This window comes from Ixodes scapularis, unplaced genomic scaffold (genome assembly GCF_016920785.2).
Source record: "Ixodes scapularis isolate PalLabHiFi unplaced genomic scaffold, ASM1692078v2 PGA_scaffold5__190_contigs__length_132052651, whole genome shotgun sequence".
NCBI classification, from domain to species: domain Eukaryota; kingdom Metazoa; phylum Arthropoda; class Arachnida; order Ixodida; family Ixodidae; genus Ixodes; species Ixodes scapularis.
Window position 1 is genome coordinate 57,371,259 of NW_024609880.1, and position 15,087 is coordinate 57,386,345.

Below are 15,087 nucleotides of genomic sequence, written 5' to 3' on the forward strand. Positions count from 1 at the left end.
TGACTACTAAATTTGTGAAAACAAAACGAGGGCAGGCTTTCCAGAAGCAACGTCCTATGGGGAATTCGCCAAGTAGATTTGGAGTGGTCAAGAAGCGCTTTTTTGTTTGTTTCTTTCTTGCACGTACAAGCACGCGCTACCATTTTCCCCTCTAAAAGGTCGAGCATGGAGCGCTTTTGGATATGGTGAAAGCAATTTTCCCGGCAAATGTATGGCGAAACTTACATTGCTTAGGTCACGTGGTGGTCGGGTCCCCTCTAAGGTTAGCGGGGAAACTCATAGTGCATGGGTCACGTTACGTCAACATCCGCTTTAAATGTAGCAAGCAAACTTAATTAATGTAAAGGTCGCGAAATAACGTTGGCCGTGATGTTAGAGCCCTAGGATTGGATTTACGTCGTTAAAAACAGGAAGTAAGTTAAAGGGCAGATTCAAGAGCGGACAATGAAGTGAAGTCGCGGAAGTTGATTCTTACTATAAGAGAACTTGAGTTCGTTCCTCTCCAATAGACAACGTCACTGCGACACTTGCCTTTAAAATAGCCACACAGCAGCAGAACACCTTGCCGGGTGTAACTTGATAACGAAAATGCATTCAAGCTACTCCACTGTTTTACGATTGCTACTTGTATCAAGTAAGTTACGGTTCTTCTTTTTTAGTGGTCTTGTGTTTTTTCGTCAACAAATTTTTTTTTTATATGTATACGAAAGTCACGTTAATTTTTTTTATTTCTTTGTACAACTGTAAGACTTTCAGTGGGGCTAAGGTGAATTAGCGCACAATTTAGTGGTGCCTTGGCCTCCAGGAAGGGAATCGATCAACTCTAGGCATTGCTTAACAGCTATTGTTGTAGGTTCAAAAAGGTGAACGATAATTCGGTGCTTGACAACTGTACTATGAATGTACTACTTCTTTTTTTCTTTTTTTGTAACGGACAAGACATTGGCGATAGTCCTTGAACAGCGCATTGTAGCTGAATTGGATCGGTCACACGTGACGCTGCTTTTGCACAGAGGCATTTTGCAGCTCGCAAATGCTACGCTTAAATGAGTTTAGCCGTACACACACACAAGAAAAAGAGCTAATTATGACGCTGAAGCATTACACGCGACAATATATTTGTAAGTTTTGACTGTGAACAAAACTTAAATCTAAGGAGCAACTGTTCACGGTTACGGCTCTTGTCATTTGAGAATTCTGTAAAGTAAAAAGTTGATTATAGACTTGAGGGTGTTGGTAATCTACATTGACTTAAAACAAAAGAAACACACAAGAGCTGTGTCGTCTGTTTCGTCCTCTTGTGTGTTTCTTTCGTTTTAAGTTAAAAAGTTGATTTGCTTTATTACGTAAACATTTGTGAAACTTGGTGAATATATAGTAGCCCATAAAAATTTCATGCCAGAAATACTCGTACCTTTCGGTTTTCTCGTCACCGCGTCCTTAAAGCCTCACGGAGAACCAGTAATCAAGTACCCTCGGTCTACCTTTTCGGCCCCAAAGATGGAGAAAGCTTCCCTCCTTTCTGTAGAAGCTTGTTCCACCAGGACATTCTACATAATAACGCAAAGCCGTAGTACTGAATTTCTAGGTCCCCTACCCTAGGCCTTAGGCTAGTGCGTGGAACAGATTGAACAAGAGCGCTGCGTCAGTTTTCGGCTGACGCTCTTGCTCGATCGGCCAAGACATGAGATCCGGTTAAATTCTGACGCAGCACTCGTCCCAAATTTCTACCCCTTGCCGGCTTTAGGTGGAGTTGGTTCCACATTCAATGTGTTTGGGTGTAGATAAATGGAGAATAAGAGAAATAAATAATTAACGTGCACTTGAGTAAGATTTTCATCAAGGGTGTAAACAAAGAGTGTTTTGATCGCACGATCCTCGTAATTTCATCAGGCCCTAGTAAGTATTTTATTCGGCAGCATACGTAACCAGTTAGCATAGATCGTGCGGTCTTACGAATGCTATTTACCCTCGCGTCTATGATGATGAAAAACCTTGTGCACATGAATGTATAGAGATGTCAGCGAGAGCTTCGAAGTAGAACTTTGTCTTTGACGCTCCATATAACAGACGCACGTAAGCATTCGAAATCCGTAAGCTAGAAGACAGAGAGGTATAGGACAACATTATCTTTAGAGAAGCACGCCATATAAAAAGGTTATTGTGAATATATCGTATTAAAAGGGCACTAAAGTGCGTTATGAGATCATAGTTTTATGGTCATATAGCTCAATAAACGAGCTCTAAGCATCCTAAAAGGAACCGAAATTATATTCATGGGGGCCCATTGGCATATTAAAAAAGTGATCAAAGATTGCTACACATGCTAATGTCGGATAACGACAGATGGCGCTACCTAACTGAAGACAAGGGGGTTTTATAGCCTCACTTTCTTTTCAGAGCGGAGTTAATATAGTTTTCAGATATAAATATTCTAAGCTTAAATGGTAAAACAAAATTGCTAGGTGGCGTAAGCTATCGCCCGATCCAAAGGGCTCAGCCGGATTTATCCATCCATCCATCCAAGTATGGTCGAACAATGGACGGCGCTTGTCAACCACTCTCAAGCAATGGGTTCCCACGCGGAAGAGCGGCCGACCAGTCCCGCTCGTCCACGTGGACACCCATCGCTCGCGAGTGGCTGACAAGCGCCGTCCGTCGTCGCGACCGTAATCATGAAGGTTCGTTCGCGTCATCTGTTGTTCTGTCCTAATGGTAAGTGTAGGGAGCTTTGATCATTGTTTTTAATATGCAAATTGGCCGTGCATGAATGTAATTTCCTTTTTTTTTTCAAGGATGCTTAGATCTTGTAGAATGAGTTATGACAAGAAGACAAGTTTCTAAAAAAGCACTTTATTGTCGCTTTAAAATTTTGAAAATTACAGCCGTCACTAACTTCCAAATACCAACGCGCGCATAGGTGTGCATGCACTGAATAATACGTTATCTGAATAGACAGCGGAAACCCAGGCAAGCCGGTGAACACTCCGCATTACCAAATTTTCGGTCTCAGAGTTACGTAAACTTTAGTGCTCTCAGGCTTTGCTTTAATTTTTAATGAAGCTGGTCTTTTGAACGGTATGATTATTCCACATTGTCGTGCCATTCTGATCCGCATTTTGAGCACAATTGCACGCACAGAAGTTACTGCATCCTCCCGCGAAAGGGTTTTTATTTTTATTTTATTGCACTTTATCCTGCGCTGTTGAATCGTCGCTTGAAGCCTGAAGGTAATTCCAGCGACGAAGCCAAGATACGAAAATGTATTTTCGGGCCTTTGCCAGAATCAAAAGTTGGGGCAGTTATGCGTGGAGGTTGGATCACAGGTCAGTGTCCTCAAACGACAGCAGGCATAAGCCAGTCACTTGACATTGCGCCTCACACTGGGCACCAGCTGTCGTTTGCGACGCACACGTGAAAACACGTCTCGGTCAAGGGTCCCGATTGAGGCCCCAAATGTGGAACTTGTTCAACCGTTTTGAAAACGGCCTTCGGCGAAGCTCCTAACCTGATAAGCTTTCTCCGATGCTAATGCCAGTTGACTGACACGTCAGAAAATGTTCGCCGTAAGGTTGGTAGGCCAGTGGAAGCTGCGTGCTGGCCGGGTAAATCAATCGTTCATCTTTCTACACACCGACATGAACCAACTGGCGCAGCTATCCAAGCTATGAACTCCGCTTGCCTTTCATCGCCTGACCATATACACTCTTAACACCTTTTTGATAAAGGAGACGTAGTGCTTAATTTTGGGAGTCACCGAAAGCTGGCACCACGGAACATAGATTGAACACGAGTGCTGCCTCAGCGTTCGGTTGGAACTCGTGTTCTGGGGTCCTAATCTACACGGCGGGACCAAGCGGGACCGGTACATTGCCGCCTGCTGCGATTGACCAGCGGTGAAGAGATTTTCATTACCAGCTTACGGCGATGTCCAAGTTCCTTGTCACCGAAACGGACACTGCGATGACAGCGATGTTCATGTCCGCTCGCCTTCTTCCGTCGACTCTTATATTTATTAAGAACCTAAGAAACACAGACAGTGGCCTATTGAAGCGCTATTAAAGCCGTAGATTTATGGGACCAACCAACCACCGGAGCCGCGTAAACACGAAATGTGTAGGTCGGTCAATCCACAACCGCCAAACAATCTTAAAAAAGTAAAAGAATACCGGCAATTGGTGCTCGATAATGAACCCGGTCAGCCAGCCTGGAAGCTGAGTGCTCTGCTGACTGAGCTACGGACCCAGCATGCAGGAACTGGAGGATCGCAAGCAGGAAGTGTGAGAAAGCGCGCGGAGCTTAGAGGGGTGGAAAGGGCAAGAAAGACAGGAGCAGAAACAGATGCCGTACAACGAGCGCGCGGAACGAGGAGGGGGGAAAATGGCAGGACAGCGCATTCTTTTCTCTTGGTGACCCAGAAAATTGTGAGCTAAGGTTTTGTATCCGGGTGGTGCTGAATGGAAGCGCGCGCAAAGTCACAAAGAGATGATTCCGTGTGACGTGGTCTCTTTCCATACAGAGTCCTGACCTACGTCCCACCCGCCTAGCGCCTACTAGACAGCTTTCAAGCCTGCGTGTCACGTGGCATGACATCACGTCCCGGAGGCCTACACGGGCGCTGATTGGATTCGAGTGCCGCGTTAGCCTTCGCGTGGGACTATGATAGGAAACGAGTCCCACGCGAACGCTGACGCGGCACTCGCATACAATCAGCACCCGTGCAGGCCTCCGGGACGTGACGTCATGCGACGTGACGCGCAGGCTTTGGAAACTGTCTAGGAGGTGTTGACCCGCCCAGGGCACTTGAAGACTTAGGGTCATCCTGCCCTAGGCACTTTCCAAACTAAGAGAGCCACACCCTATTAAGCTACCGCGTTTAAACGCTTTTGGCAGAATGACCAAACATGCAGACAGTCTTTATGTTCGAGCTGCTTGCTTCTTGATTTATTGCTCGACTCCCTAATAGGGAAATACCACAGTCCCATCGGCTGCGGAGAGATAACGACATGCTCGGAACTTACCAAGCGCTGCTTTTCGCGAACTTTCGATTACTATACACATTTCCAAGAAACACTCGACCCCAGGGGCAATAAACCGCTTTCGAACCTAGTCAATGGGTTTGAGGCTAGGCTCTCACCGGCGTACCTGCTAACCCTAACCGAGTGGACTGTGATTTCGATAGGCGCAGCCTGCGTAGGCGCAGTTTCGAACACTACTGGTGGCTGAATTCTCGTCTTTTCCCAATGTATTTTATGTTTCATGTAGTATGTATTTTCCCAAGGAAAGTGAGACGACACATTTAAAAAAAAAGGGAAAAAAAACTGTAAGCTATTTTTGTTGGGTACACGCGCGACAAAACGAATGCGGTCGACTGGAACGTTAGTTGTCTTTTTTTTTTCTAACGCTAACTTTTGACGGCGCCGAACGATTAGCCGCGTGTCAAACGACAAAGCGGTTAGCTTTCGAAAATAATTTATACAAGAAGATAGCTGAAAACTATACATTCTTCACGCTCACAAAAAACGTGTTTACCGATGGACCGGACACGGACCTACCAAGTTTTAACATTCGAGCAATACACTGTACGTACCACACGATGTAGCGTTATCTGAAAATAATTTGAGAAAGATCTCCAATATCAGTCACGGTCGACGACAATCACACCTTGAGGATCGGCCGGAATCGAAGATGACTTCGCTATGGGGCACGTTTTAGAGAGACTTTCCTTTTTTCACACCAGCACTAAGGCAAAGGAACGGGAGAGACTGGCTCCAACCCCGACAACTATTTTTGGCTATGACTATACGCTCCGTGCGGGAACTATAGCGGCCCTTTAAAAAACGCGCGTAGCGCCGCTAGCGGAGGAGCTGGCGTTCGACAGTGAGGCGCGGTCAGCAGCCTGCGGCGCCTTTTCGCATGCGAAGCTGTGGCGGCAAAAGCGCGCACGGACGAAACTTTTGCTTTTTGAGCCGACACGTTGAGGGTGACGTTCCACGAGTGCTGTGGCAGACCTAAGAAGGGCATCTAGCTGTTCTCCACTTCTTATATATTGAGTTTGAGCCGTTATTAGGGGTAATTTGTCTAGTTGCCACCTAAAAAGGGGTTGGAGCAATTTTCCGAAAAGCAAGACGGCCGCCACCATAAATGCTCTGAGTGGGAAATTTGTTTCGCTCGTCGCTGTAAACGGGACTGCTGAAACGGTGATATTTAGAGGCGAGAGAGATGTTCACTAAGTTTGTGCACGAAGTGTGCCAAGTTTCATTAAGACAGCAGGTGTGAAAGTTATGTATCTAGCGAATAAAGAAATAAAGAAATCCAATATGGGACCCAAAATGTTGTGCTCTAACCGGACTGTGCGAAGTGCAGATTTGGGCACACAGGTGCTTGGACTTGACAGTAACATGATACAGCACTTATTATACCAAAAAGAGGTGGCATAGAGAAACCAGGTGGAAATTTGGTTTGGGCGGCGTAACTCACTGGTAACCGGTTTTGACCATGAAAGGGCTGTCAAGAAAATACCACTCGACGTGGGAGGTGGAGACTTTACAGGTAGGAAGGGACTAGTGGATTCTACTCCCAATTAAAACAACGTTACGAAAAGTGGTTCTAAAGCCGAGAAAACAAAGTTGTCGGCCAACACACGGTTTGGCCGTCAAAGGCTTTTGCGGTCAGCTGTTGTGTAATAACCTGTTGCGCGAGGTGCTGATTTTCGGCACACAGGTACTTTGACATGACCGTAACTTGACACAGCACTTATTATACCAAAACGAGGTGGCATAGCGAAACCAAGTGGAAATTTAGTTTGGGCGGCGCAACTAAATGGGAACCAGTTTTGACCGTTAAAGGCTGTCAAGGTAATACCACTCATCGTGGGAGGTGCACACTTTACAGGTAGGACGAGACCAGTGGACGGTACTTCCAGTTCAAACAACTTTGTGATAGGTGGATCTAAAGCCGAGAAAACAAATTGTTGTCTACAGAACTCGGGGTGTCAGCGTTTCTACATCCAAAAGGAGGCTGATCAAAAAAGAAAGGACACCACATAAACTTCCTTACTCAATCGTTCATATTCATATTTGATTCATATTTGTCACTTTTTTTTTTTTTTATCGTTCGAAGTTTTCTTTGTGAAGTACAGATTGTGTGCCATACTTGTCCGGAAATATCATCGACACGTACGATGGGGACGAAACTTCTTTGAGGGCATTTTTCCAACGAAATTGGCACTGTATACCCGCGAGTGTGGGATGGTATTTCAGTTCGTCCCATCGGCGCTAACACATGTAAGCGTCACTGGTACGAAAACAAACGCAGAGCGCAAAGCGGCAGTGTAGAATGCCAGCCGTGCCGACACAGTGAAAGATAAGATCGGGAAACTAATTTCTCGCGTAGTAGGGCACGGGTCCATCTGTGTCGCTGTCCCACAAAACATCGGCGAGGTGAAAAACTGTGAAACTTTGTCCCCACGAGATACGACGCACAACTATTGAAGCACTTAACGACGCAGCACCGGTAGCACTTCATGCTGTGAACCCAGCGCAACCGCACCGCTCCGACTTCAATGCGTACCAACGTACGTGGCGTGGTTTCGGTTTCGTTTTCTCTGGGGTTCTCACTGCCTACCTTCGGCAACGGCCGCGCGGCGGCGCGCCAGTCGCGTCGCACGGAGTGTATAGAAGGACTCTACGCGGATTATCTCTGGGAGGGGGGAGAACAGTTGTCATTGCTCGCACAATCGCGTCGAGTGCCGTTCGACGTCCCTACCCTCCTTCGTTTCCTTTGAATGTCGAGCCGAGCAGGAACGCTTGAATGGCAGGCACTTACCAACCTTATTTCTCACAGTGGAAGATAATACAGCAAGGGTACGTACCATGCATCAGAAAAATTAAGTGGAAACTTTCAAGGGGGGGGGGGGGGGGGGGAGTCAGAAAACCTCGAATGAAAGACCACTAAACTTAGGTTGAGAATCGCGCTGAGTAGGTTTCCACAGTCCAAGAGAGTGGCAGAAAATTTCTGGCTGATAGGGGGCGCAAGAGTCGCACCAGCTGCCATCAGCATCAGCAACATGGCGGCGGCTTAGGAGCGTTCTTTTAAAGATTTTTTTGGAAAGGATAATAGGAGCCAGCAGCTGTGTTTGGAGATATTTGTTTGCCCTTTGGCCCTCTTGCTCCTCTTCTCCAGGGATTATTTTTGTCATTTTTGTCCAGCTGACATGCACCTTTGAAATTAATAGAATTATAATCATAACCTTAAAATGCAAGCCTTTCAATCTTGTTGGTGTTAGACTGGTGGCAGCTGATAAACCTGTTTGCTCTACTGACGTGTAACCCCTGAGTAGCTTAGTTGGTAGAGCGCTCCATTGGAAAAATGAAGAGGTCCCGGGTTCGATACCCGGACCAGGCGGATTTTTTTTTTTTTCGGTCGCGCACCAGTCGCTTTGCTGTGTTTGGATTTTTTTTTTCTCTTCGTTCCTCTTGTTACCCTTCTCCAGAGATTATTTTCGATATCTTAGCATATCTGGGTAGATGAGGAGGGCGCGCGCACAGCTTTAATCCGCGCTCAAAATGGGAGAGGGCACGCGTGCCCGCACCTTCGACTGCATAGCCAAGAAAAGTCGTCCCCGCGAGTATATAGACCTTTGCGAAAATCGCCTTCTGCGCGCTGCCATCTTTGTCTGCTGGGCTGTGGAACGCCTTCTGAGCATGCGCTGTAGCCCTGCTGTGCGGTATATCAGACGCTGCGCATGCGTCCGCAGCTCAGTGACTCAACATTTTTCGCCCCGGTGATAAGCGATGCAAAGGTCTATTGGCGACTCCAGCGAAATCGACGCCGCATAGCGGGAACGCTGAAAAGCTCAAGAGAAGAGGTCGTCTCGACTCTGTCGTTTGCTATCGCTGTTTGGTTCTCGTAGGCCGCATAGAAACAAATATCGTATCCAGTAATTATTTGTATGCTTCCTGCAAGCCATTCCTACGCACTGACTAGAAGAAGGATTCTAGCGCCGAAAAATCGCTTTGCTTTTATATATAACACCAATTTTGCGTTGCAGTGCAAGAACTTTATGGTGGTCCGCGTGTTGAACGACGAAAACGAGCTCCTTTCGTCCGCCATTTTGCCTGACCAGCGCGTCCCCTATAGTTCGCTGGAGTCGCGAATACTGGAAATTGTTTCCAGATACCATGTTCGCAACCAAAATAATATCTGACGTTAGAACCAGACATACACGTTACTGAAACAGATTCATTAAGTACCGTTACTGGTAACTCACTCAAAAAAGAATTAAGTAAGCCACTTATTAGTGCGATTCGAAACAAACGTATTAAATCATCTTGAGAGCCGCGCGTTATTTACTCATTACTCTGAATGCGTCGTTGTTATGATGCAGTATCAGCGCTTCCATTTTTTGTCGTCCTGAACAATTCCTTGATTTTTAATGGGTTAATCCGGGAATAAATTTGGCTGTACTGACACACGTTGTACACATCTTTCATTGTTTTTCGAGCGTTTTCTCCTCGTACAAATTACAGGCGCGAGCTGGAGTGTGAACTATGCGTCGTTTCAGTTTATGTCCAGACGCCGCCAACGCAACCAGATAACTGAACTAATCAAGCAGCGTCAAAAGCCGCAAGTCACTGGGCCTCTTCCGCTTATGATTGGTTTAGCGTCACAGAACACGTACAGAAGTTTAACAAACATTATGATAATTCGCTTTTGACGCTCTCTGATTGGTTCCCATCAGCTCGTAGCGCCGGATACGTCTGGACTTAAAGTGAAACGAAGTGTAGGTTGGGTACTTCTGTTCTACACGTCCCCCCCTCCAGAAGTAACTTCATACAGGTTCTCCTTACTTCATCCAAAATAACGGAAATACGTTACTGCTTCCTTTTCTTAGAAATTAACTAGGTGGCTACTTTGTTAAGGAATGAAGCAATTACCAACTTGGTGCAAGCAACGCGTTACTTGTAACACGCTACGCACCAGTCTGATTAAATCGTAGAAAAATATAAAGCTTGTCTGAGTCATTTTAAGGTGTTTGGCGAGGAGAGCGGCAGAACAACGCTGCGTGGGCAGCTTTCGAGTATCTGCATTTCTGTTGCGTGAACCGCCGGATCCATCTTTCAGTTTTCTAAGAAAAGTGCTGCTAAGTTTTCAGAAAAATAACTTGAAACTCTTTATTTTTGTAAAGTACCGGGTCTTTGAGAGAATATCAAAGCATGTATTGCTCGCCGTAAAAATAAACTACGCATCTGGTCCCAACTGCTAGCGCAACAATCGAGCCTAAAACTTCAGGCTTGGAACATATATGGCACAAGTGCTTGAAAACGGATGCAAAAATGTCAGAGGTTCTCATTGTTTGAATTAAAAGTTATCAGCCATTACTGGAAATTTCTATTGCGAACGTAATATTTTAAGGATACCCAAACATGCACAGGGATGAATGCGTTCGCTAGCAGAAACTGGTGCTATTTTCTGAATGAAAATTAAAAAACAAATCGGAGACAGTTTTATGAGATAACAGTAAGTTTTGACACTTTTGCATCTGATCCCAAATACTAGCGCTATATATGGACCAATATTAATGGTTTGGCGATGTCTAGTTTAATTTTGTGGCGAGAATAACACGGTTTACTTTTCTATCAAACTCGCGGTATTCCGTTGAATCTATCGCAAGCGGCCTTGAACACTAAATACAAATTTCGTGAAACTTTGGAGCGATGCAATGATGGTTATGTTTTTTGTTTAGAGCAAACACGGTACTCAGGAATAAAATGCTGTTCACTTATACTTACGTAATGGTTCTTAATTATGTTCTTCGCTTTCCCATATGTTGCAGCTCTTACTACTTTTGGAAATGGACTTTCATCGCGCAGACGTAAGTAGAGAAAGTTTGTACTATGGCTTATATTATATCATATGAGGGAATCGCATAGTTTTTTTTTTTGGTTTGGTACTTCCAGTACTGCGATAATATCCGTACAGCTATACTACTTTTATGATTCTGAATGCCAATAATTACTTATCAGAAGTAGGAAGATAATAGCAAATTGATTACGCTGTGTATTCTTGCTTGAATGCGATATTTATTTGAAAATGATATTCTTCATGCAGCGGTGCTTCTGCTTCTGCAGAGGAAATAATATACTTCACAATATCGTAACTAAGTACAAATAAATTAAAAACATACCAATTTAGTATAAACTTTTTTGGCAATGAAACTGATTGATTGTTTGTTTGAGTAAAAAACAAAACAGCATGTGACGAAGAAACACAATCAAGCCGTTCAGCATACCATAGCTGAATGCAAAAGCGTAATATCGGCTTTACTATAACTCTATACTTGTAAAATTTGAGGCTGAATTGCTTTAATAAAATCTTACCCCCCCAAACAAATTTCTGCCATGTTTATTTTACTTAAACAAGGCCATAACTACGGATCATAAAGGAGACAATACTTCCAATTCGGGACATGCCTAAAAATCTTGTGTAAATTGTTTCATTACTATGCACGTACGTTGAGAAGTTTCAAACAAACAATTGAGGCAAAGCAAAAGTAAAAGTTTGTGCTCTTGAGCGCCGACCATTAGAAAATGACTCGTTTCATGACAATGGCTTTTCTAATTTTTTTTTTGTCTGTTTCGTTGTAGCCAATGTAATGCAGATTGGTGTTCACTTCACCTACAACCACGAAGTTCAGACGAAGTTTAATAAAACAAACCGTGATCCAAATTATTATTTCACCGTTCTTCTTAATGCCGTAAGTAATATAGAACAACTCAACTCACTGACGTCACGTGACTGCGGTGGCACTGTTGTCGGTACTGCGCATAAGCAAACCTTCGGAATATGGTTTCTGCGCACGAGCAATGCCCAGACCTGGTGTGGGCAAAGCGGGCTTTGTTTGTAAACACTGTGTTGGTGTATAGATAACTTGCATTATTTACAGGAGAATATTCAAAAATTAGTCTAGTTACCGAAAAGATTTTCCCGAGAAAGTTAATATTTCGGGACACGTTTGTTTATGTGAGCTCAAGACTATACACGATAGGCCACTGATATCTAGTGAAATTCTGCATGAAGGGCTTGAAATCATTGGTGCTTAACAGCGCTTTCTGCATAAATTGCATGGTGCAATATTTATATTCTATAAGCTTTATTATAGGTTATTGTGTGTGTAACTCGACAGCACCTTGAATGTCTTACAAGGCTTTTGTATTTAAGGTGGAAACTCGATTGGCGACTCTTCCATACCCTTCAATTGAACTCACGTTGGTTGGGACCAACGCTATCAACGTAAGTTTGAAGTCAAGTTTGGTGTTCGTTAAAAAATAAACTTACAATAAGAACTGCATCTTTAATGAAGTACCTGATAAAATTATTAACAAAATATTTACGTAAGAAATAAAGACAAAAATGCTGGTTTCTTACCGGGACCTGCCATGGAATTGAGGCTTTACCGTGGCGTTACACATCTGTTACATACGGACACAAACAATCCTTCTACATCACTCAAAATTTTGAAACTATGCAGAGGTGTATATTGACACCTGACGTTACCTGCCGACAATAATGGCATTTTGACAAACCATCTTATGATTGGAGCTCAATTGTGAATAGCACATATAGCACGTTTGTTTGAAAACAAAGTCGGCGAAAGATTGACAATAATCAAACTTCTGCCCTTTTTGACTGAAACGTTTAAAAGCTTTGTGCAAGAAATGTTTTCAATGAAAACGTTTTGGCCCCGAAGGAATGAAGGAGTCATTGAAGAAAGCCTAGATTAAATATTTCGTGTTAAAAAAGAAAAGTGAAAAAACTAGAATACAGCAGGTGCTAAGGGTCAGTTTTATCTCACTGCTCAACTATGCACATACAACAACAGGAACCAATGGCGCACAATGACGAGAAAAGAGCTGGGAAACTCACAGAAGAGGCTATAACAACAGCGCCCTTTTTAATGTGGCTTCTTGCTGTATCCTTGTTCTTTTTCGCTGTCGCTTCCTAGTATGAATCACCTACTCACCCAAGCTAAAAATACCGAGGAAATACAATTGGAAACGTAAAGCGTTTGATACAAAGGCACTAAACATTTGCGGCAATACTTAGACCAGAACTGGCATACGCGTCATACGTAGAATACGTGTCTCAATTGTTATATCTCAGCGCAAGTGTCGATGTACCGACAGTGTTGCCAGATGGCGAAGCTCGGTACCAGATTTAGGAAATCTGGTGATATTGGGGAGCCCTCGGTTTCCTGTTCGTGTGCCACTACACCGGACAAAATTTGGCAAAATCTGGGGAAAATACCTTGTGACTTCTGTGGACTGAAATCACTACATTAAGTAGTGAGGGTTTTTGGCTCAAACCGGTCAGTGCCACGTATTAAAAAGGCAAAAGAAAAATCAGCCTACAGAAAAGCAGTCTGCCAGCAGACGGGCGCGTTCCGAGCGAACAGATGGCCGCAATATCTTGGTGTGTTTTCTTAAAATTAAGTACTTTCATATTTTACAAAACGAATCTTGTAAGACGTATTTTCGTGAATGTGTTATATGCCCTTTTTTTTATGGTGACATTGCTGCGTGCACAATCACATTCCTGCTCTGCTGGTCTTTTCTGCTTCACCGTACCCTCGCGCCGTTGGGCTGTGTGCATGCATACCTTAAACTGATGTGATTGATTCGTCATTATAAACTGAGTAATTTGAATTCGATTGTCTGATTCCTCCTAAACGTCTTTAACGTTAATTTTTATTGTCTGGTGAAATCTGGTGAAATTCCGAAGTGAGTCTAGTTCCGTGACCACTCTCCTATCTGGCAACGCTGTGTACCTGGTGATAGTTATGGGGAGAAAATTGGCTTAAAAAACCGGGAGGTATCATATTCTCGTAAAAATGAGCGTGCTGGTTAAGTTACGGTGTTAGAAAAGAATAACATAAAAAACGGGAACCGGACGACACGTGTCGTCCGGGTCTCGTCCTTTATGTTATTCTCCTCTAACACCAGGTCCAGGTCAGGTAAACTTTATTGAGCCTTTATCGTACAAGGGGGTCGGACGCTTTAGGGTCCGAGTCTGGTACAATATTTAAGCTTGGCCCGGGGGGAAGGGGGATAAAGGAGGATTGTTTAGAAATCTCTGCTGGAGTTGTTCTTTAAGATGCTCGAAGAGTTCTTCGGCCCTTTCTATAAGGAGAAGTTGTATTTGCTTGTCTTCTTCTATTTGTAATAAAAAGGTCCAGTGCGGGATCATCGTGGTTGCGTTTTCTACTATTACGGATTTTAAAATTTACGGAATGGCAAAGTTGGGGAACTCCCAGAACATGTGTTCGAGGGAGCCGGGCCGGGGTGTGTCTTCAGGGCCTGTACATCTTGTGCAGGTAATATTGAAGAGGTGTGGGTAGATCTTGAGATATCTCCGTGGAGTTGGTATGGCGAAAGCTTGTAATCTTCGCCAAGTGCGTGCTTGTTGGTGGTTGAGCTCCCTGTGTGCAGGTGAGAGTGTTCCTCTTTGGTCCTTGTAGGCTCTGTTGGCTCCACTGAAGGATGTGTTGATATCCCCTGAGAGAGGGGCAGCGTAGTTGTGTTCTCCGGAAACTTTCCATCCGGCTGCGACGTCGTCTCGGTTTGAGAGCGCTTGAGACGCCATCGAATGGGCTGCTTCTTTTCTAGAGAGATTCGAGTGCGCTGGGACCCATATAACCTTGAACTTGCTGTCCCCTGTTAGTCGTCTGAAGCTACTTAGAATTTTCCTAGCCGGGGTGCCTGACCTACCTCGCAGGTAGTTCACAATGGCAGTTCTTGAGTCTGTAGTTATGGTACTGTCTTTGGCGGTTTTGACTGCAGCTAGCATGGATAGTGATACCGCGGCTTCCTCCGCTTCGTCAATGTTGTCAGCTGCAACAGAGGCAACATGACTGTGTTCAAGGTTGAAAGCTGTGATCACATACCTCTTTGGTTGCCCAGGGTATGGGCTGGTGTCCGCATGATAGATGGTGGAGTCCCCGTTATGAATCTTATTGAGGGCTTGTGCTCGGGCTTCCCTTCTTCCGTTGTTGTGTCTTGGATCCATGTTTCTCGGAGGCGGTTTAAT

At 44.4% G+C, this 15,087-nt stretch overlaps 1 protein-coding gene across 1 annotated transcript in view; it reads left to right on the forward strand.

The window, feature by feature from the left end:
• The first annotated feature begins 582 nt into the window (after window positions 1-582).
• The window catches only part of LOC8034019, a 55,614-nt gene continuing 41,109 nt past the window's right edge, over window positions 583-15,087 (forward strand). The window contains exons 1-4 of the mRNA XM_042293972.1: window positions 583-634; window positions 10,838-10,876; window positions 11,649-11,758; window positions 12,223-12,294. Coding sequence (XP_042149906.1) covers window positions 589-634; window positions 10,838-10,876; window positions 11,649-11,758; window positions 12,223-12,294 — 267 coding nt within the window. The 5' untranslated portion in view covers window positions 583-588. The remainder of the gene's footprint in view (window positions 635-10,837; window positions 10,877-11,648; window positions 11,759-12,222; window positions 12,295-15,087) is intronic.